We start from the raw sequence: 21,219 nt of genomic DNA, 5'->3' as shown, positions 1-21,219 counted from the left end.
TGAAAGAAAAGGATGAAACATGTGGAAGTTAAAACCACGTTTGAAGTTAGGATGAGACGAATGGAGGGAAGGCCCTGTCCAGAAACAGTGAGCAGGAACAAATAAAAGACTGTGAGTTTAAAAAAAAAAAAAAAACTACACAGTGTTTTGTTTTCTGCCTGTTTGTGGACAGAGATCAGCGTTACCATGGTTCACCGCTCTGTGGCTGTTTACCTTACTGCCCACACTGGACTGGTAAAGGGCTGTGAGGATGTCAGGGCGGAGTAGCTCATTGCAGCCCCCCCTTAGTAGATCCTTTGCTCTGGCTTTATATTTTACCTGTCCACACATATACATACACATACACACAACATGCAACAGTTGAGGACAGGTGAGAGACAGAAGTGACACTGGGAAGACTGGAGAAGCTCTCCGGAGATCCGAGTGTGACAAAGGAGCTGTTTGTCCTCATCTGTGCCCTCTGAGTGACAGGAATCAGTTTCATTTGTTCACTGGTTTGAACATATTCAAGATTTTAATTCATCCAAGTCATCTATAATGGAGCTGTCTCTCTGACGGCACAGATGGAGGAGACTCCTGCTCACTCAAAATAACCTTCCAGCTGCTATTTGAGCGGCACTGTTGTTGTTTGCAATAACCTGCGATGGGAAGAAGAGAAAGAGAGAGAACGAGTAGTGACTGAGACAGACAGAGAGGAAGAGAAAGAGAGAGATAGAGATAGAGAAACTGATCGTGTTTGGACGAGCTGTCATAGCCATGCGAGGACGACCCCACGGCGGGGCTGTCGACGACCTCATGCACCAGTGTCAGAGGTCTGGAGGAGCGGATCGGAGGTTGCAGGCCGGCTTTGCGACACGACCGTGGGCGTTTACCTGGCTCATCTTCCTGTTCGCCCTGGCCAGCTGGTATCTAGGATCATCTGTAGTAATGGTGAACTTACTCCTGCTCTTCTCATAGTTAGCTCTGTAGGCCCTCTGCTCAGAACGTCAGAAGGCGGTTAAGGACAAATACCCACAATATACAGTACAACAATGTCGTGTGATGACGAGTCGTCTCCGGGGAACAAAGGAGGGTTAAAACATGTTGATATTGACATTTTAAACACCTGATATTATACTTATACACATGACAAGAGCAGGTTATAAACATTATAGGCAATTATCAAATAGTGCTATGAATTCACGCTCTTTTACCTTTAAGCTGAGAGTCCGACAGAGATGCACAGAGACAGAGAAATGTGATCAACAATGAAGATTTTTACAAAGTAACTGTAAAGATTGTTATAAAAAAATAAATATTTAATCTCCTGCTCGTCGTTGAAGAATGAAAAGACTCACATTGTTAATGAGGACGGAGGCGTTCTTGACGGCCTCGAAGAACGGAGTGTCACAGGTGTACTTGAAGTTGCCTCTGTTCTTCTCGAAGGACGCTTTGTACAGTCTCTGTTATCAGGAAATAGAAACCGCTATTAGGGAACTTACAGAAACACCGTTTACAAGCTGTTTATCGTAATTTGTACAGATGTTAAAATTGTGAACTAAATCGACCCTTCACCTCACTGTACAGAGTTTTGTTCTTCTCAGCCTGCACCAGCTCAGGTGTGTCCCATACGTAGCAGCCGATGCCCTTCAGCCAATCCAGGTCCTCCTTGTACTTGATCTATAAAGAGACATAAAAGGATTCGAATTAAATAAATGCATACAAACATTTGCGTGTGTGTGTGTGTGCATAATTTTGGATTACAAATCAACAGTGCTCACGTTGCTGATTTGGTCATTGGCAATCTTGCTGAAGAAGAACTCAGGGCGGTCGGGGATGGACTTCCATGTACCCAGAGAGTTGATGTACTTCTCCCTGTATTTAACCTAATTTAGAGAGAGAGAAAGGGTTCAAACCAAAATGATCTTAAACTTTGCATGCATTTATAATAAATAATCAACCATCTGATTTCTACTTGCTGACCTCGCTGATATCGTCAGTGACTCTGCGGTGGCAGACGATGTCCAGAGCGTCCTTGACCGTGTGGTAGTGGCCCTTGGAGAGCTCAAAGGTCTCTTTGTAGCGCAGCTGAAAATATCAAGAATACATTTCATGTCAATGTTTAGTGGTGTTTATACTGTAGCATCAATTCTTAATCAATCATTGTAATCTGGAGGTGAAAAATCCACATTTTGCACTCATTTGTACAGATTATTATGTTGTGGAATGATCATTGGTTTATAGTCTAAACTAAAATTAATCAAAAATGAAACATGTCCTTCTTGGGTTTGTTGCACTGGTGATAATATCATAGTTAGTATTAAAAGGTGATTGAAAGAGCATACTCACATCACTAGACTGCAGGTAGGCTTTCTTGGAACGGACCAGGATAGGTGTGTCAGCGATGGCGGTGTATCTGTGCTTCATCTTCTCATACTGATCCTTGTACTTTTTCTGAGGGAAGAAATCATTGATGTGACGCATGGTTCAAATGCTACATAGAATATAAACTCTATAAACAAAAATAAATAAAGGAGATATGAGTTAGATAAAGACTTACATCGCTGTAGACCACTTTCATTATTCTAGCATGGCCCATGTTTGGAGTATCAATTTCTGGAGTGAAATGAGCTCTCTCCTTAGCAGCCAGATCAGTGTACATGTACTGTAGAGAAACAGACAAAAACATTATTAGATTATCCGATTAAGAACAGAAATCTATTTAAATACTATAATGTAGTTGTTAATTTAATGTGAACTTGCCTTGTTAGTCAGCTGCTGGGCCCATTTGACTCTCTTGATGTCCAAAGAGTCCAGAGTGCTGGTGACCTTGGACATCTCCTCCTTGCTGTGGGCTTTGTAGATCAGCTGAATGGAGAGGAGAAGAAAAAGTTATCATCAGTCATTATTTTCTAACAGAAAACAAACAATATATATTTTTTACAAAAACGTGATTAAATGTGTTAGGGTGGGAAAACGTCTCACGTTGCTCATGTGGGTCTTGAGCTCAGTCACACGCTTGTACTCGGGGGTGTCCAGGACCACAGAGTAGTTGGCCAGGTTCTTCTTGGCTTCCACTGGATATGTCGCCTTTTAACAAGAGGAGAAATAAAATAAAAAAACAGACAATAGAAATTATTATGATTGTCCTGGACCAAAGCTGAATATGCACTGGAAATGAAAATATAAAGGAAATACCTACCCTTTGTTTGGTGATGTTGCGGACATGGACCATCTCTGGGGTGTCATACAAGAAGCAGCCAACGCCCCTCAGCCACATCAGATCCTCTTTGTATTTCAGCTAAAAACACAAAATGATTTTATTTTTACATTTTATTTTTTTTTATTTTTCAAAGGTCTTGAAGTTAACTTTGTGAAAGCATGTGTCTCTCTCTTTTTGCGCCGTACCTCGCTGGTGATTTCGTTGACGTGGTAGCAGTGCAGCAGCTCGGGTGTAATAGGCAGAGAGATCAGCTGGCCTCTGCTGTTGTAGAATTTCTCTTTGTAGCACAACTAGGGTGAGAGAGGAAACAAGAATGTGGCATAAATGTAAATGCACAATGTACGATTCAACTCCATCAAGCTCCTTTAACATCGTGAGGGGCGGCTCCGTACGTCGCTGAGGTGCTCCTGGTTCATCTTGACTTGTCTGATATCGGGGGTGTCGTAGGTTGTGTGGATCTTGTCCTTTTGCTTGTGGTACAGCTGACGATACAGACGCTAAGGAAGAGAGAGTACGACATATGAGCTTGTTTCATCAAATGAGAGTAAAGTAAATCTCATCAATGACTCTTATCAGCATGTCATCTTACCTCATTGATCATCTTGTTGGCTTTTCTACTGGTGACAAAGTTGACGCCCTCTGGATGAAGAGTGTATGCCTTGGCCTTCGTCATCTCATAGGCCTCCTTGTACTTCACCTACACAAATAAAACCAAAAGTGTGTGATTCATTAAAATCAAGCTGCATAGCCAACAGGGCTGCACTGATTCAGGACGGTGAAACACTTACGTTGCTGGCGACGATGCTGTTGGCCTTAACCTGCTTGATGAGAGGAGTGTCGTGCGGCAGGGAGTAACCAGTCGGCATGAGGCTCTTGTTGGCCTCTTTGTAATAGTTCTAAAAGAAGCAAATAGACACAGCTTAAACAAAGTGTATGTGTATAAACAATATGCAGAAACAATCATACTGAAAAAGCAGAGGATAAACATTAAAAACTTCTTAATAGCTGCAAGAATTATATACACAAACGTGTCCAAAATCAGATGTTACTGCTCACTACAGCATAAAGAATAGTGTGCATTGTGAAATTTAACAATACAATATACAGGCTGTCTGTATGAGAAAGTAATTCACAACTGAATGTGAAGGAAAATTAACTTACGTCACTCTGGATGTAGTTACCCATACGTGCTCTCTCTGTGTCGATGGTAACAGCAGGAGCAGTGTTCGTGCCCTTCACGTTGACGTTGTAATCGTAGCGGTAATTCAGCTGGAAAAAGAGAGGAGAAAAATATGAAATGTTAGTTTCATGAATATATATATATATATATTATAATTGGATTGTCATAGATTGTTAGCTTTGATATGAAATGTTTAAGTCACTCACATCGCTCAGGTTCTGGGCGTTCTGCTTGGCCGTCTCATACACTGGAGTGTCCGTCACCACTGAGTATTCCTTGAAGGACTCGATACCCTTGGCTCTGTACTTGTTCTGGAGTAAAAGTGGCATAAATTAGCATTAAACTTTTACCAAACAGGAAGTTAAGATCACAAAGACTGTTTACCAAAGATGCAAGAAGTATAAAAAAACGTAACAACTAACTAACCTCGCTCTGAAGGTCACCGGCGTGCTTGACACGCAGGATCTCGGGTGTGTCCCAGGCATAGCAGCCGATTCCCCTCAGCCAGTTGAGATCATCCTTGTAGAAGATCTGTGGAGAGCACACAATGAAACATAAACTTAAGTAACTTTTAGCAGATAGTTTTCTGTTGCATCTGGGTTTTTTTTTTACATAAGATGTTACGTAAAAATAATAATAATAATAATAATAATAATAATAAAAAAGACAGAGGGAAGTTACTCACGTCACTGAGTTGCTCGTTGACTTTGCGAGCCTGGACGTACACCTGCATGTCAGGCAGGCAGATCCACTGGTGCAGATACTTGCGGTAGTGGATTCCGCTGACCATGGACTGGGTGTTGCGGTTGGACATGATCTCCAGCATGTCTGGTGGGATATGGTTCTTGGCCTTGTTCTTCTCATAGTCCCCTCTGTACAGGCGCTGTAAAGACAGATACAATAATTTTCTTTTAGTTGATATGCCATACCATCCATGTAAAGTAGGACATAAAGTCAGCCTATTTTCTAGTTTTGTATTTTATAACTGCACTGTAAAAAGATGGATAACTAACAAAAAAATGAAAATACGTAAAAATCCACACAGCTGGATGTTACGTTTTAGCTCCTAGTTTATTATAATACAGATAAAATGACAGCGCAAATTGAACTTACGTCCAGGACCAACTTTCCAGCCTTGACGCAGCGAGCGGTTTGAGGATCATCCTCCAGAGACTTGGGCAGACTGTAGAGGGATTTGAACTTCTCATAATCCTCCTTGTATTTCACCTACAGGAAGAAGATCATTCAAATTGTCTCTTAATGGTCGACAGTCCAACTCGTATACGTGGAGAAAATCCAGAAATGAAGGGAACTCTCAGTTTTTAACTCACGTTGCTGAGGACGACCTTCTGCTGCTTAGCGTGTTGCAGAGCGTTTGAGTCATGAGGGATCTGGTAGCCCTTGGCTTTGATCTTATCCCAGGCAGAAGTGTAGTTTTTCTGTTGACAGAAACCAGAGCATTATCAACATGTGTACAGAGCTGGTATCTTAAATCTCGTCACTGAATGTGAACACGTTTGTTTTATCTTCACATACGTTGCTGAAGAAGTATTTGAAGTTGTGGCATCTGGCATAGTCGTAGGTATCCAGAACAGTGGTGTACAGGTGCTTCTCCTTATGATAAGCCTCCCTGTAGTTGAGCTGTTGATGACAATTGTTTTATTAATGCACTCATTTGAAAGCTTAAACAAAATATTTGCATTTTATGTATATACTATATTTGTATTTTTTTTCCCAGTTTACTCACCTCACTGGCCCAGGTGTGGCCCAGAACAGCAGTCACATAAACTGGGGTGTCCGTCACAATGGAGTAATTGTTGAATTCTTTCTTGGCCTCGTCTCTGTATTTAAGCTGTAAGGAAATAAGACATTATATGGATAAACTATCACAGCTCCACAAGTTAAGAGGATATTAAACCACAAATTGTGAATAATGCTTTAAATATTTCCTTTGATCTTTCATGTTGCCACTCACCTCGCTCTGCAGCTCGTAGGACTTCTTGGCACGAATAATCTCTGGTGTGTCCCAGGCATAGCAGCCAATACCCCTCATCCAGTTCAGGTCCTCCTTGTAGTACACCTATTAAATGTGAAAATCAGAGAAAACATCTTATTATATTATAGTATTTTGCTTGCATACAGATTATTCTAGCAAAACCACCACTACCGTTGATTAGAAAATCTTCAAAATGAATGCTATTACAGTCGTTTTGCAAAACATAAAATGCCACAGGGAGATCAATCAAATACAAGTGTGCAGAATTTGTGAAAACCTACATCGCTGAGAATCTCATTGGTCTTGCGGGCACGGATGGCATCCTCCTGGTCAGGGTGGCAGGTCCACTGGTGCAGGTAGGTGCGGTAGAGGACGTCGCTCAGCATATCCTGACAACGCTTAGCCACCTGGTTAGCGATGACGTCAGGTGGGAGGTGGGTCTTGGTCTTGGTCTGGTGGTAGTCCTTGGTGTAGAGCCTCTGTAAAGATATGGAAATTCCCATTGAAGACATATTCACCAAAAATAAATCTTATGTGAATGATGTAAATTGGATTCTCTCTGCAATAAAAGCAAATAGTGCTACATAAAGAAGATTTATAAACCATACATCTTGCGTCCTACGTATCTTGTGCATGTTGCTAACATGCATGGTGTTCACAGTGTCTTACCAGTCCCTTGTTCTTCTCCTGATCTCCACAGCGCATGACGTCAGGGAAATCAACCAGGGTACCAGCCATGTGGTGACCTTTGGCCTTCTCATGGGCGTCCTTGTACTTGGCCTAGAAGGAAGCATAATAAAGGCAAAAAGTCTGAGTTGAATTTTATTTGCAAAGACAACATCATTTCCCTCTGCTTTTGCTTCATCATCAACACTAACTACTATTTCAAAAAAGAAAAAAAGTAAGAGAGATTTACATCACTAGCGATGTCCCTGCCCTTCTTGCCCACGATGAGTGGGATGTATTCATGGTCGAGCTGGTAGCCTGTAGCCTTAGTTTCGTCCCAGTCCAGTTTGTAGAGTTTCTGAAATAATAGAAAATAGACATGTGTTAAAAAAGAAAGGCAGAGAAAATATGTGATACACAGTCTACAGATTGATGAAAATATTGAATATGCTTCATTATAAAATTACCTCGCTGACGTTCTTCGACACCTCTCTGCTGTGGGCCATTTGAGGAGTGTCCTCTGAACCGATGTAGTGACCCTTCTCTGCATTGAATGTTTCTTTGTACTTCAGCTATGGTAGGAAGAAAAAGATTTGATAATTGTTTGTATTTATTTTTCACATGTGCATCTAGAAATTGAGCAATTCGTGTTTTTTTTACATACATCACTGAGGTTGGCAGCATTTTGCTTTGCCAAGAGGATCTCAGGGCGGTCCACAATCAGGGTGAATTTCCCGAAGGCGTCTTGGGCATCCTTCTTGTAGAGCCTCTGTAAAGTAAAATTAGAGCGTCGACACAATGAGCTAACAGCAAAAATGGCTAAATAAGACAGTAAAAAGACAGACAATAACATTGTTAAAGTACCTCGTTGATAATCTTCTGAGCCTTTCTGACTTTGACGTGGTCCACGGATTCGGCTGCAACCCAGCCGCAGCCTCGAATCCATTCCAGGTCGGCCTTGTACATGTTCTGCAGACGCAAACAAAGAAGCATTGTAGTGGGTTAAAGGAGGAGAACCCCCTGTCAATTAATTCTGTGAATATGATAAAACAAATCCTGGCTTGGTGTAATTCTCAAGAGCACTCACGTCACTCTGGAGATCGTATGCTTTGCGGGCCTGGATGACATCGTTGGAGTCAGGCATACAAGTCCACTGGTGCAGGCGAGTTCTGTAGCGGTCGTCATTGACCTGGATCTGGCATTTCTTGGCCAGTTCAAAGGCAATCATGTCCACAGGCAGGTGGAACTTGGTCTTGGACTTGTTGAAGTCCTTCTTGTACAGAGCATCACTAGCGATCTTGGCTGAGTTCAGGGCCAGCATGAGCAGAGGGTCGTCCTGGACGCTGAGGGCACCGATGTGGTGACCCACCTGCTTGCGGTATCCTTCGAGGTACTTGTGCTGCAGAGCAGACATAAATCATTGTCTTCATTTCATTGTCCTCCTTGTTTAAGTATAAAATATTTTATTAAATGCTCGTATTAGCTACTCACATGACTTTGCACTTTACTTGTGTGGATGCACTGCTTGATTGGCACAGCATCTCCTGGCATGAAGTATCCTGTAGCTTTGACTGCATCCCATGCTTTGGTGTACAGTTTCTACAAGAGATGGAAATATAAATTATATGTTTATAATAATAATAAGGAACAGGACAATGCTGAATTGAAATATGCAGACAATACATCACATGAGGAGCCATCTTACCGGGTGGACGTTCTTAGCCACCTCTCTGGCTGTGACAAGACCTGGGGTATCTGCCAGTGAGTATTTGGTCTTCTCCTGGTGCCAGGCCTCACGATACTTAGCCTAAAAAGAGTGAGAAATGTTTAGTAAAGTTTAGTGAAGAAAAAGTTGGTTTGACTTTGAACATATCCAGTCAGGATCTGAGGAGCAGAGAGATTCCTCCTCACCTCATTCAGGACATCAGCAGCATGCTTGGCACAGAGCATGTCGACTCTGTCAGCTGGAACTGTGAATTTCTGTTCATCCAACTTGAGGCGGTACCCTCTCTGTATGATAGCAGGAAGCAAAACACACAAAATATTTAATCAACATTACTGGAGATATGTGTGTGCATATACATTTCTGGTTCAATTCTACAAGTGTATGTACATATATCTGTGAGTTTACATCTACTGACATAGTCAAAATGAAAGTAATAAGTGGGCAGACTTACCTCAGCCAGGACCTTCTGAGCGTGCTTCACCTTCATGACATCCACACACTCATGTGGCATCCAACCACATCCACGAAGCCACTCCATGTCAGCTTTGTACACCGCCTGAGGAAACAAAGCAGATTTGTTCATGTTTTTTCCAGGTGATTTATACAGACAGACAACAATCCCAATGTGAGAAACTCTCATGTACAATATTGTGTGTAAATTAAGACGATTCACATGCACGACCGTAAACCTACGTCACTCTGGAGATCATAGGCCTTTCTGGCCTGGACCACGTCGTTGGAGTCGGGCAGACAAGTCCACTGGTGCAGGTGAGTTCTGTAGTTGAAGTCGTTGACCTGGGTCTGGCATTTCTTGGCCAGCTCAATATTCAGCATGTCCACAGGCAGGTGGAACTTGGTCTTGGACTTGTTGAAGTCCTTCTTGTACAGATTGTCACTGGCGATCTTGGCTGAGTTCATAGCCAGCATGATCAGAGGGTCGTCTTGTACGCAGCGGGCACCGATGTGGTGGCCGACCTGCTTACGGTATCCATCATGGTATTTGTACTAAAAGAGAGGAATTTAATGGTTAAATAAAAACCCTGTATATAAATGGGTTGGTCCACTTTCCAAACTGTAGTAAAACTTTATCCACTGTTTTTTTTTTCTTTCCTTACATCACTGACGATATCTCTGGAAGCTCGAGCCTTCAGCACAGAGATGGCATCCTCCTTGATGTGGTAGCCTTTGGCCTTCTGGTCATCCCACGCCTTTGTGTACAGTTTCTGGAGAGAACAGAGTATCATCAAAAAACTGTGAGCACATTTACATCACATATTGACAGAAGAATAAACAAGAAGTTTATGTAAATCTTTATTACAAACATACGTTGCTGATGTTGACAGCGTTGGCCTTGGACAGTTCGAAGTTGGGGGCGTCATGTGGAATGTGAATAGAGACCTTATCTTTATCCCAGACTTCCCTGTATTTCCTCTGCCGGGAAGAAAAAAAAAAAAAAAAAAGATTAACTTGTGTATTGTTGACACATTCATTCAAACACGTACAAAGTATTTTGTTTCAAATTCACCCAAGAAAGCATTTAGCATGCCAGGTTAATAAATGTCATTAATACTCACATCACTGATGTTGTCAGCGTTTTGCTTGGACAAGACAATTTCTGGCAGATCAGCCACGCTGGTGAACTTGACAGTGCTTGGAGGCTGGCGGTAGAGCCTTTCATTGATAATTTTCTGGGCGTGTCTGACTTTGAGGACGTCCACACAGTCCTGAGGTGACCAGCCGCATCCCCTCAGCCACTCCATGTCAGCTTTGTACACGGCCTAAAGAAAGATGCATCAAAAAATGGTGGTTGATGTTATCGTCCTCGTTGGGTTCAGCATTTGTGAGGGATTACATACAGTACAAATCTGTCTAAAATTTTGGAGATGAATATTAGACTAGAGAATGCATTTCCTGAAGGAAATACGCTGAATTAAGTTAAGAAACTGCTGAAGAAATCTTGACAAGATGAAACAATATCTGAAGTAGGTAAAATAACTGAGTAAAAGTAAGAAGGAGGCTGTATGAAATGGTTGGAAATAACATGAATTGTTGAAGATTAGTATGAAGAAATTGAAAAGCTGAAGTCTACTCAAATATATTTAAAACTGACAGCTTGAAAACATTTTTGAACCATTACTAATGTAGATGAAACAATATCTGAAGAGTAAAAGGAGAAGATGGAAGACAGAGGGTGTATGAAATGGGTGGCAATTACTTGAATTGGTGAAGAATAGTATGAAGGAATTGAAAAGCTTGAGTCTGCTCAAATAAGTTTAAAACTGACAGCTTGAAAACATTGTTGAACCATTACTAATATAAACCCACTTTAAAAAAGGGGTGGTGCAGTGCGAGTGAGTTATTCTGTCAAGTGCGTGTAAATACTTTTCATGCTCTGTTGCGGAAATTGATGTATAAATTCATCTGTCGACTGAATGACACACAAAATTCTGTCTTAATGCTGTTGACCAATCCTGGACTCAATCTATCTATCTATCTATCTATCTATCTATCTATCTATCTATCTATCTATCTATCTATCTATCTATCTATCTATCTATCTATCTATCTATCTATCTATCTATCTATCTATCTATCTATCTATCTATCTATCTATCTATCTATCTATCTATCTATCTATCTATCTATCTATCTATCTATCTATCTAAAAACTCTTGGCAAGAAACCTAATGTAATTTCCAGTAGATTAACAATACCTTTTTGTATAAAAAGCAAAAAAAAAAAAACTCATATCAATCCTTCTCTCCACATACATCCTAAACTTTACAGGTACTCACATCGCTCTGCAGGTCGTATGCTTTCCTGGCCTGGACGACGTCGGTGGAGTCGGGCAGACAGGTCCAGTTGTGCAGGTGAGTTCTGTAGTTGAAGTCGTTGACCTGGATCTGGCATTTCTTGGCCAGCTCAAGTGTCAGCATGTCTACGGGAAGGTGGAACTTGGTCTTGGACTTGTTGAAGTCCTTCTTGTAGATGTTGTCACTGGAGATCCTGGCTGCGTTAGCGGCCAGCACGAGCAGTGGGTCGTCCTGGACGCTGAGGGCACCGATGTGGTGGCCACACTGCTTGCGGTAACCGGCCTTGTATTTGTACTGAAATTTTGAGACAGAAATAATTTTGTCACTTTCTTGATACAAAGTATTGCTGTAGGATGAAAAATAAAATAGAAAAAAAGCAGCTTGTGAAATAACAACTAGGGGTGTGGACTTACATCACTGATGATATGTCTTCCATGTTTGGCTGCTATCACAGAAATGGCGTCTTTGGGAAGGTAGTAGCCTTTGTTGATGGTGTCCATGAAGCCTTCACGATAATGTTTCTGTTGAAACAGGAGTGACACAGTCAGTTTGTCTGGCGTGATGAACACAGTTAACAATCACTAATGTGCTAAATAACTATGTGGAAAGGCTTTGTATTACCAGACTGGTGTTGAGTTTATTCTGGTGGGCCAGGAGGATCTCTGGAGTGTCAGGATTGATATGGATGTTGGTCTTATCTTTCTCCCAGGCAGCGAGATATGCTTTCTGTAAAATACACATAACCAGGGTTTAGTGAGATGTGACTTCATTTGAGTCATAAAACATTACTTTTGTTAAACAGAAAAAACTCTTAAAAATCTTAAATATTTTGTAATGTTTCAAAATATTCAGGATAAAAATAGTAACTTTGACTGAAATTCAATTCAATAAGATGAATTATCTTTACCTTATCCATGATGTGGTTATTGGCCTGAGCAAGGGCATAAGGCATGTCACATGTTTGGGCAGTGAACTTGAAGTTGCTGGGATGCTGACGGTATTTGTGTTCGCTCAGGATCTCTCCTGCTTTCTTGGCCTTCTCCACATCGACCGACCCAATTGGCACCCAACCCGTGCCCTTGATCCACTCCATATCAGCCTTGTACACAGCCTACAAGTAGGAGCAAACATGATAAGTTCAAAAAAATGTATACAGTATATATATACATGTACATATGAAGAGTTCATTTGCAAAAGCAGATAAGTGCCATTTTGAAAAAAATTAGCTGATGCTTTTGAATTATTCTTAACATAGTGTTGTTTTCAATAAAGCTTTATTTTGTTGAGTTACATCTGTTTTTGTACATCTCATCTCCTTGGTCCAAGCCACTCAACTTTGGTTTGAGGTGTAAATAATAACTAAAACTTTCAAATATTTTTTTTTAAAACGGAGTTATCTGCTTTTGCAAATGAACTCTTCATATGTAAATGCAGCTTTTAGCAGACAGATTACTACAAACACTGTCATCACTCACATCGCTCTGCAGGTCGTATGCTTTCCTGGCCTGGACGACGTCGTTGGAGTCGGGCAGGCAGGTCCAGTTGTGCAGGTGAGTTCTGTAGTTGAAGTCGTTGACCTGGATCTGGCATTTCTTGGCCAGCTCAATATTCAGCATGTCCACAGGCAGGTGGAACTTGGTCTTGGACTTGTTGAAGTCCTTCTTGTACAGAGCATCGCTGGCGATCCTGGCTGAGTTCAGCGCCAGCATGATCAGAGGGTCGTCCTGTACGCAGCGGGCACCGATGTGATGGCCGACCTGCTTACGGTATCCTGTCTTGTACTTGTACTGCACAAAGCAAAGTGATAGTTATACGGGGATAAACACAACCACCACAAAATACAAGAGGAAAGAATTCACTTATATGTCACATACGTCACTGATGATTTCTCTTCCATGTTTGGCAGCTTTAATAGAGACAGCATCAGCCTTGATGTCATAGCCCTTTCTGAAGATCTCCTCAACACCTTCCCTGTACAGTTTCTGAGTAAGAAATGAAAACAGATGTGTTAAAAAAAACTGTGATATTCACTGACTGGAATATAGAAAACTAGAGCAAGTAAAGACAGATGAAACATACCCTGCTCATGTTATATGCATTAGCTTTGGAGAGCAGCAGTTCAGGCAGGTCTGAGGTGACGTGAGTCTTAGTCTTGTCAGTCTCCCACGCAGCAGTGTAGTCTTTCTGTAATGGGAAACAACAGGAGACAAATTGAGACCATCACATAAAGACAGGCCAATTGTGGGTGTGCAAAATTTGCACAAGAGGGATTTGATAGATATACTTATTTATTTTACCCTGTTCATGATATTAGCATTAGCTTTGGCCAAGACCATGGGCATGGATTCCATATCAGTTGTATATTTCATTGTGTCTATTTTCTGCTTGTAGAGACGATCGCTGAGGATTTTTGAGGCGTGCTTGGCCTTCAACACATCCAGTGAGCCAATAGGGATCCATCCCACACCTTTAACCTCATCCAGGTCAGCTTTGTACACGGCCTGGTGGGAAGAAAGCACATCATCAGTGCGACATCAAAACACACGAGCACAGTCGACATGGCGGGTTGATATATGGAGAAGATAAACCAAAAGTGCTTAGTACATCACTCTGGAGATCATAGGCTTTCCTGGCCTGGACCACATCGTTGGAGTCGGGCAGGCAGGTCCAGTTGTGCAGGTGAGTTCTGTAGTTGAAGTCGTTGACCTGGATCTGGCATTTCTTGGCCAGCTCAATATTCAGCATGTCCACAGGCAGGTGGAACTTGGTCTTGGACTTGTTGAAGTCCTTCTTGTACAGAGCGTCACTGGCGATCTTGGCTGAGTTCAGGGCCAGCATGATCAGAGGGTCGTCCTGTACGCAGCGGGCACCGATGTGGTGGCCGACCTGCTTACGGTATCCTGTCTTGTACTTGTACTGGAAGAAATCAGCAGAAAAAAGTTGCATGTTACTGTACCACTAAAAATATATAAAGAGACACTGTGCATATATTCAGTATAAGTGACTCACATCACTGATGATTTCCCTGCCTCCCTTTGCAGCCTTTACAGAGATTGCATCTCCAGGGAGATGGTAGCCTTTATTGATGGTGTCCTCATAACCTTGTCTGTATTTTTTCTGCAAAGAGGAGATACAATGGTGATTACATATACAATATGTTTAGGAGGAGAGATATAAAATGTATATAATATAGAAATGAACTCAGCTGCATAAAAGAGGGTTTAACAATTAAAAGAATTTCACAGAGACAAGAACCAGTCTTGACAAATACATATCCAGGGTAAAGAAACAAAAACACTCAATATTCACATTTCTGCCTTGTGCAATACGTAACAATACGTAACTCACCCTGCTCATGTTGATAGCATTTTGCTGCGAGAGGATGATCTCAGGAATGTCAGGCATGATATGCACCTTGGTCTTGTCCTTCTCCCATGCCTCAGTGTAGAGACTCTGCAAAGAAACAACAAACAACCCTGGTTTTAATTAGACTGTTGACTAAAGAGATCTCCAGTGCACATCAAGATAATGATAAAACTCTACCTTGTTCATGGTCAAGGCGTTTTGCTTTGCAAGTGCGATGTTCATGGCGTCTATGGGGGAGGTGAAGGGAACAGTGCTGGGGGGCTGGCGGTACTTCTTTTCGCTCAAGATTTCGCCACACTTCTTTGCTTTTTCCACGTCAATTGAGCCGATGGGGACCCAGCCCGTGCCCTGGAGCCACTTCAGGTCAGCTTTGTAGACGGCCTGCGAGGTGTAGTAGCACAGAATTTAATTTAACCCATGACACCATTTTTTGATATGATAAAAAAAAAAAGTATACGGGGATGGTTGCACTCACATCACTCTGCAAGTCGTAAGCATGTCTGGCCTGGCGGACATCAGAGGAGTCGGGCAGACAGGTCCAGTTGTGCAGACGGGTGATGTAGTTGGCGTGGTTGACCTGGATCTGGTTCTTCTTGGCCAGTTCAAAGGAGATCATGTCCACAGGCAGGTGGAACTTGGTCTTGGACTTGTTGAAGTCCTTCTTGTACAGAGCATCACTGGCGATCTTGGCTGAGTTCAGGGCCAGCATGAGCAGAGGGTCGTCCTGTACGCAGCGGGCACCGATGTGGTGGCCGACCTGCTTGCGGTATCCTGTCTTGTACTTGTACTGGAAGAGAAAAATATGTGAGAAAATGTAATGAATTAACTGTCATTGCTTAACTTTTCGATTTCATTACAAAATATCACCGATGCTTACATCACTGGCAATGTCCCTGGTGGCCCTGGCTGCGAGGATGGAAATGGCATCTTTGCGCAGGTCGTAGCCCTTCTTCTTGTCATCTACATAAGCCTGTTTGTACTTTTTCTGTAAACAAACACAAACATCCCATAGACGTTAAGTGTGTAAGCGTTCCACAAGAGTTGCTGAACCGAACCACTGCAACATTTCAATTTTTCACGTACCTCGCTGTAGTTGCCACTGTTTGCCTTGGCTAGAACAACATCCATAGCATCAGGCATCACGTGGATTGTAGTCTTGTCCTTGTCCCAGGCTTGAGTGTAAGCTTGCTGTAAAGGAAACACGTTTCCATACAAACATTAAACACTCAGACCGAGGTGCCATTGGTGTATATTCATGATTGAGTCAATAGTGATGACAGACAAATATCCTGCTCATACCTTGTTCATAATCTGGTTATTGGCCTTAGCCAGCACCAGGGGCATGTCTTCACAGGTGTTGGTAAATTTGAAGTTGCTTGGGTGCTGACGATACTTTGCCTCACTCAGGATCTCACCGGCTTTCTTCGCCTTCTCAACATCCAGTGAACCTATAGGCACCCATCCAATTCCCTGCAACACCTTCAATTCCTCCTTGTACACAGCCTGGACAAAACAAAGAAGGTTTATTACAGTGAGCATTTACCAAGAAGTGTAAAACTAAAACATTTAGAAACATGATAACAAGGATCTATACTCACATCACTCTGCAGGTTGTAGGCATGTCTGGCCAGGACGACGTCGTTGGAGTCGGGCAGACAGGTCCAGTTGTGCAGACGGGTGATGTAGTTGGCGTGGTTGACCTGGATCTGGTTCTTCTTGGCCAGTTCAAAGGCAATCATGTCCACAGGCAGGTGGAACTTGGTCTTGGACTTGTTGAAGTCCTTCTTGTACAGAGCATCACTGGCGATCCTGGCTGAGTTCAGGGCCAGCATGAGCAGAGGGTCGTCCTGGATGCAGCGGGCACCGATGTGGTGGCCGACCTGCTTGCGGTATCCTGTCTTGTACTTGTACTGGAAGAAAAAAGAGGAGTAAAATATTCAGTGGTTTTGTGTATATTAGTAAATACATGACTGTTTGTCATGAGTGATATCCAACAACTTACATCACTGGCAATGTCCCTGGTGGCCCTGGCTGCGAGGATAGAAATGGCATCGTTGCGCAGGTCGTAGCCCTTCTTCTTGTCATCTTCATGAGCCTGTTTGTACTTTTTCTGTAAACAAACACAAACATCCATGAAATGTTACACATATTCACTTTCTATTGTGAGTGGGACGAGATGATGATTAAGAATCAGAGCTTTTTTTTAATTTTAAATGGGACATTTTAATGATGATTTGATAACCTAGAAATTATGCAATTAAAAGTGAATGATTTAAAGTGACTTTTAATTGAAAATATAGTTTTTCTACATGATCTGAGCTCATTCTGTTGTGGTGCCAGATGGTGCAACACAGTCAACTTCACTGAGCATCTAATTAATTATCTAATATGTGATTTCACATACCTTGATATATATTCATCAGTAGCAATGAATTAAGGAAAAAAAAAAGATTTCAATCATATTTTATCTCACAGCCTGAATTGAAAGTAATCCATAAACAAGAGTTGCTGAACCACTATACCTTTTGAATTGTTCACGTACCTCGCTGTAGTTGCCACTGTTTGCCTTGGCTAGAACAACATCCATAGCATCAGGCATCACGTGGATTGTAGTCTTGTCCTTGTCCCAGGCTTGAGTGTAAGCTTGCTGTAAAGGAAACACGTTTCCATACAAACATTAAACACTCAGACCGAGGTGCCATTGGTGTATATTCATGATTGAATCAATAGTGATGTGGGACAAATGTCCTGCTCATACCTTGTTCATAATCTGGTTATTGGCCTTAGCCAGCACCAGGGGCATGTCTTCACAGGTGTTGGTAAATTTGAAGTTGCTTGGGTGCTGACGATACTTTGCCTCACTCAGGATCTCACCGGCTTTCTTCGCCTTCTCAACATCCAGTGAACCTATAGGCACCCATCCAATTCCCTGCAACACCTTCAATTCCTCCTTGTACACAGCCTGGACAAAACAAAGCAGGTTTTGTGTGGTTTAAAGATGTTCTAAATACTTGTATTTGTAAACATGATACATTTCTAGAATATGAAATTTAAAAATTCATACATCACTCTGCAGGTTGTAGGCATGTCTGGCCAGGACGACATCGTTGGAGTCGGGCAGACAGGTCCAGTTGTGCAGACGGGTGATGTAGTTGGCGTGGTTGACCTGGATCTGGTTCTTCTTGGCCAGTTCAAAGGAGATCATGTCCACAGGCAGGTGGAACTTGGTCTTGGACTTGTTGAAGTCCTTCTTGTACAGAGCATCACTGGCGATCCTGGCTGAGTTCAGGGCCAGCATGAGCAGAGGGTCGTCCTGGATGCAGCGGGCACCGATGTGGTGGCCGACCTGCTTGCGGTATCCTGTCTTGTACTTGTGCTGGAAGAGAAAAATATGTGAGAAAATTTAATGAATTAACTGTCATTGCTTAACTTTTCAATTTCATCACAAAATATCACCGATGCTTACATCACTGGCAATGTCCCTGGTGGCCCTGGCTGCGAGGATGGAAATGGCATCGTTGCGCAGGTCGTAGCCCTTCTTCTTGTCATCTACATAAGCCTGTTTGTACTTTTTCTGTAAACAAACACAAACATCCCATAGACGTTAAGTGTGTAAGCGTTCCACAAGAGTTGCTGAACCGAACCACTGCAACATTTCAATTTTTCACGTACCTCGCTGTAGTTGCCACTGTTTGCCTTGGCTAGAACAACATCCATAGCATCAGGCATCACGTGGATTGTAGTCTTGTCCTTGTCCCAGGCTTGAGTGTAAGCTTGCTGTAAAGGAAACACGTTTCCATACAAACATTAAACACTCAGACCGAGGTGCCATTGGTGTATATTCATGATTGAATCAATAGTGATGTGGGACAAATGTCCTGCTCATACCTTGTTCATAATCTGGTTATTGGCCTTAGCCAGCACCAGGGGCATGTCTTCACAGGTGTTGGTAAATTTGAAGTTGCTTGGGTGCTGACGATACTTTGCCTCACTCAGGATCTCACCGGCTTTCTTCGCCTTCTCAACATCCAGTGAACCTATAGGCACCCATCCAATTCCCTGCAACACCTTCAATTCCTCCTTGTACACAGCCTGGACAAAACAAAGAAGGTTTATTACAGTGAGCATTTACCAATAAGTGTAATACTAAAACATTTAGAAACATGATCTGGTCTTTTTAGATGTGGAAACTGTTGTTTTTTGTATTGTCTATGTGCTGTCTACTGTCTATTTGTGTATCACTCTTGTATAGTAGTTTGTGGTCTGCGTTTCTTGTCTGTTTGTTATATGTTACATGTTGGGACTGCAGATGGAAATTAGCTGTGAGCTAAATCTGGTGCAACCATCTTTTCATTTTCTGTAAATGATTAATGTCATTGCACAATGTCCCCTAAATAAACTAATAATAATAATAATAATAGTAATAATAACAAGGATCTATACTCACATCACTCTGCAGGTTGTAGGCATGTCTGGCCAGGACGACATCGTTGGAGTCGGGCAGACAGGTCCAGTTGTGCAGACGGGTGATGTAGTTGGCGTGGTTGACCTGGATCTGGTTCTTCTTGGCCAGTTCAAAGGAGATCATGTCCACAGGCAGGTGGAACTTGGTCTTGGACTTGTTGAAGTCCTTCTTGTACAGAGCATCACTGGCGATCTTGGCTGAGTTCAGGGCCAGCATGAGCAGAGGGTCGTCCTGGATGCAGCGGGCACCGATGTGGTGGCCGACCTGCTTGCGGTATCCTGTCTTGTACTTGTACTGGAAGAAACAAGTGCGAGAGATTTAATTTTAATCGACCAAAAATTTTGGCGAGGGGGAAAAGTTGTGAAATTACATGTACAGATGTTCGTACAGTATAGAAATATCACACAGACACTTACATCACTGGCAATAGCAGTGCAGGCCTTGGCAGCCTGGATTGCAATGGCATCAGCACGAACATGGTGGCCCTTCTTCTTGGCCAGCTCATTGTCCAGTCTGTACCGTTTCTGAATAGGAAAAGGAAAAGCATGTCCACTTTAAAACAAATATATGAACACAGTAACTTTTCTGTTTATAGCATCTGTCTCATCAATCCCAAAATTCATCCTGCAAGATTACTAAGTAAAAGTAATAATAAATAACCAAATTATGAAGAAAATGAAGGATTTACACCGTACCTCACTGTATCTACTCTTGTTGTCTCTCGCCAAAACAATTTCCATTGCATCGGGCATGATGTGGATCGAAGTCTTGTCGTTCTCCCAGGCTTTAAAGTAGGCTTGCTAGAAGAACAAAATGCACTTGGTTTACAAACATAAATAATTAAAAAAAAAAAACCATTTCTGTTCATTTCATGTTCAGTCTGACAAAGTACCTTATCCATTATGTGGTTGTTGGCAGTGGCCAGAGTCAGATCCATGGAGTGCATGTCCTTGGTGAAGTTGAATTTGCTGGGATGTTGACGGTATCGTGGCTCGCTTAAGGCCTGGCCGGCTGTCTTTGCTAGCTCCACATCAACAGACCCGATAGGTACCCATCCTGTTCCCCTCACGTAGTTGTTATAATCACTCTTGTACTGGTTCTGAGGGGGAAAGGGGGGATATTAACAATGACATTGTTCCTTCACAATGTAGCACACTTAACTGTACATGAAGTAATAACAACATTAATGTAAGTAACTTTTTGATTTTGGTTTGGTTCTACATACATCACTGGCAATGATCTGCATGTGACGAGCCAGTTCCAGGTTCATGGCGTCAGGCAGCACGGTGTAGCGGGAGGTGACCTGCTTGTAACCAGCGTAGGTCTGGACAGCAGAGGCGTGCTTAGCCTGGACGACGCTCATCATGTCCACTGGGGTGTGGTACTTCAGCTTGGCCTTGTGGTAGTCCTTCTTGTAGTTCTTGTCACTCTGCAGCTTAGCCACCTGCATGTAGTGGACCAGCAGGGGGTCGTCCTGGATGCTGCGGAAGCCAACATGGTGGCCCTTGGCCTTCTGGTAAGCCAGCTTGTACTTGTACTGTGGGAGCAAAGGCATACATTCTTACTCACGGGAACTGCACTGTTTTAAAATATTACTTACAGCAGCTATATGGTCAATATTCAGTCAATACAGTAACTTACATCACTGGCAATAGTGGTACCAGACTTGGCAGCCAAAATGGAGATGGCGTCAGCTTTGACGTGGTGGCCCTTGTTGGCCATCTCCACCAAACCGGCTTTGTAAAGTTTCTGTGGAAAAGCAAACAGATTCATATAAATTAAATGAAGTTACACAATTGAAAAAT

At 42.4% G+C, this 21,219-nt stretch overlaps 1 protein-coding gene across 10 annotated transcripts in view; it reads right to left on the bottom strand.

Annotated features, from left to right (window-relative positions):
- Positions 1-21,219, bottom strand: part of neb (nebulin) — a 61,619-nt gene that overhangs the window by 22,580 nt on the left and 17,820 nt on the right. For 7 of the 10 annotated variants that reach the window (XM_083996761.1, XM_083996764.1, XM_083996766.1 and 4 more), the window contains 68 exons: positions 21,056-21,163; positions 20,640-20,951; positions 20,307-20,513; positions 20,110-20,214; positions 19,831-19,938; positions 19,397-19,708; positions 18,838-19,041; positions 18,622-18,726; positions 18,416-18,523; positions 18,014-18,325; positions 17,708-17,911; positions 17,492-17,596; positions 16,952-17,059; positions 16,548-16,859; positions 16,249-16,452; positions 16,033-16,137; positions 15,827-15,934; positions 15,425-15,736; positions 15,127-15,330; positions 14,932-15,036; positions 14,593-14,700; positions 14,188-14,499; positions 13,881-14,084; positions 13,663-13,767; positions 13,458-13,565; positions 13,059-13,370; positions 12,491-12,694; positions 12,205-12,309; positions 11,997-12,104; positions 11,566-11,877; positions 10,345-10,548; positions 10,097-10,201; positions 9,886-9,993; positions 9,464-9,775; positions 9,222-9,326; positions 8,956-9,054; positions 8,750-8,851; positions 8,536-8,643; positions 8,132-8,443; positions 7,909-8,013; positions 7,709-7,813; positions 7,512-7,616; positions 7,295-7,402; positions 7,048-7,158; positions 6,660-6,857; positions 6,358-6,462; positions 6,130-6,234; positions 5,919-6,023; positions 5,714-5,821; positions 5,496-5,609; positions 5,068-5,265; positions 4,809-4,913; positions 4,589-4,693; positions 4,364-4,471; positions 3,991-4,098; positions 3,792-3,899; positions 3,595-3,699; positions 3,388-3,492; positions 3,182-3,280; positions 2,965-3,069; positions 2,743-2,847; positions 2,540-2,644; positions 2,329-2,433; positions 1,963-2,067; positions 1,761-1,865; positions 1,555-1,659; positions 1,338-1,442; positions 873-974 (listed from right to left, as the gene is read on the bottom strand). In XM_083996761.1, coding sequence (XP_083852887.1) covers positions 873-974; positions 1,338-1,442; positions 1,555-1,659; positions 1,761-1,865; positions 1,963-2,067; positions 2,329-2,433; positions 2,540-2,644; positions 2,743-2,847; positions 2,965-3,069; positions 3,182-3,280; positions 3,388-3,492; positions 3,595-3,699; positions 3,792-3,899; positions 3,991-4,098; positions 4,364-4,471; positions 4,589-4,693; positions 4,809-4,913; positions 5,068-5,265; positions 5,496-5,609; positions 5,714-5,821; positions 5,919-6,023; positions 6,130-6,234; positions 6,358-6,462; positions 6,660-6,857; positions 7,048-7,158; positions 7,295-7,402; positions 7,512-7,616; positions 7,709-7,813; positions 7,909-8,013; positions 8,132-8,443; positions 8,536-8,643; positions 8,750-8,851; positions 8,956-9,054; positions 9,222-9,326; positions 9,464-9,775; positions 9,886-9,993; positions 10,097-10,201; positions 10,345-10,548; positions 11,566-11,877; positions 11,997-12,104; positions 12,205-12,309; positions 12,491-12,694; positions 13,059-13,370; positions 13,458-13,565; positions 13,663-13,767; positions 13,881-14,084; positions 14,188-14,499; positions 14,593-14,700; positions 14,932-15,036; positions 15,127-15,330; positions 15,425-15,736; positions 15,827-15,934; positions 16,033-16,137; positions 16,249-16,452; positions 16,548-16,859; positions 16,952-17,059; positions 17,492-17,596; positions 17,708-17,911; positions 18,014-18,325; positions 18,416-18,523; positions 18,622-18,726; positions 18,838-19,041; positions 19,397-19,708; positions 19,831-19,938; positions 20,110-20,214; positions 20,307-20,513; positions 20,640-20,951; positions 21,056-21,163 — 10,233 coding nt within the window. The remainder of the gene's footprint in view (positions 1-872; positions 975-1,337; positions 1,443-1,554; positions 1,660-1,760; positions 1,866-1,962; positions 2,068-2,328; positions 2,434-2,539; positions 2,645-2,742; positions 2,848-2,964; positions 3,070-3,181; positions 3,281-3,387; positions 3,493-3,594; positions 3,700-3,791; positions 3,900-3,990; positions 4,099-4,363; positions 4,472-4,588; positions 4,694-4,808; positions 4,914-5,067; positions 5,266-5,495; positions 5,610-5,713; positions 5,822-5,918; positions 6,024-6,129; positions 6,235-6,357; positions 6,463-6,659; positions 6,858-7,047; positions 7,159-7,294; positions 7,403-7,511; positions 7,617-7,708; positions 7,814-7,908; positions 8,014-8,131; positions 8,444-8,535; positions 8,644-8,749; positions 8,852-8,955; positions 9,055-9,221; positions 9,327-9,463; positions 9,776-9,885; positions 9,994-10,096; positions 10,202-10,344; positions 10,549-11,565; positions 11,878-11,996; positions 12,105-12,204; positions 12,310-12,490; positions 12,695-13,058; positions 13,371-13,457; positions 13,566-13,662; positions 13,768-13,880; positions 14,085-14,187; positions 14,500-14,592; positions 14,701-14,931; positions 15,037-15,126; positions 15,331-15,424; positions 15,737-15,826; positions 15,935-16,032; positions 16,138-16,248; positions 16,453-16,547; positions 16,860-16,951; positions 17,060-17,491; positions 17,597-17,707; positions 17,912-18,013; positions 18,326-18,415; positions 18,524-18,621; positions 18,727-18,837; positions 19,042-19,396; positions 19,709-19,830; positions 19,939-20,109; positions 20,215-20,306; positions 20,514-20,639; positions 20,952-21,055; positions 21,164-21,219) is intronic. The other 3 variants (XM_083996768.1, XM_083996769.1, XM_083996762.1) reach the window with 3 other exon arrangements.

The sequence above is a fragment of the Trachurus trachurus genome (genome assembly GCF_905171665.1).
Source record: "Trachurus trachurus genome assembly, chromosome: 21".
Lineage (NCBI taxonomy): Eukaryota > Metazoa > Chordata > Actinopteri > Carangiformes > Carangidae > Trachurus > Trachurus trachurus.
Note: the sequence above shows the minus strand (reverse complement) of the source record. Positions and strands in the feature narration are given on the sequence as shown.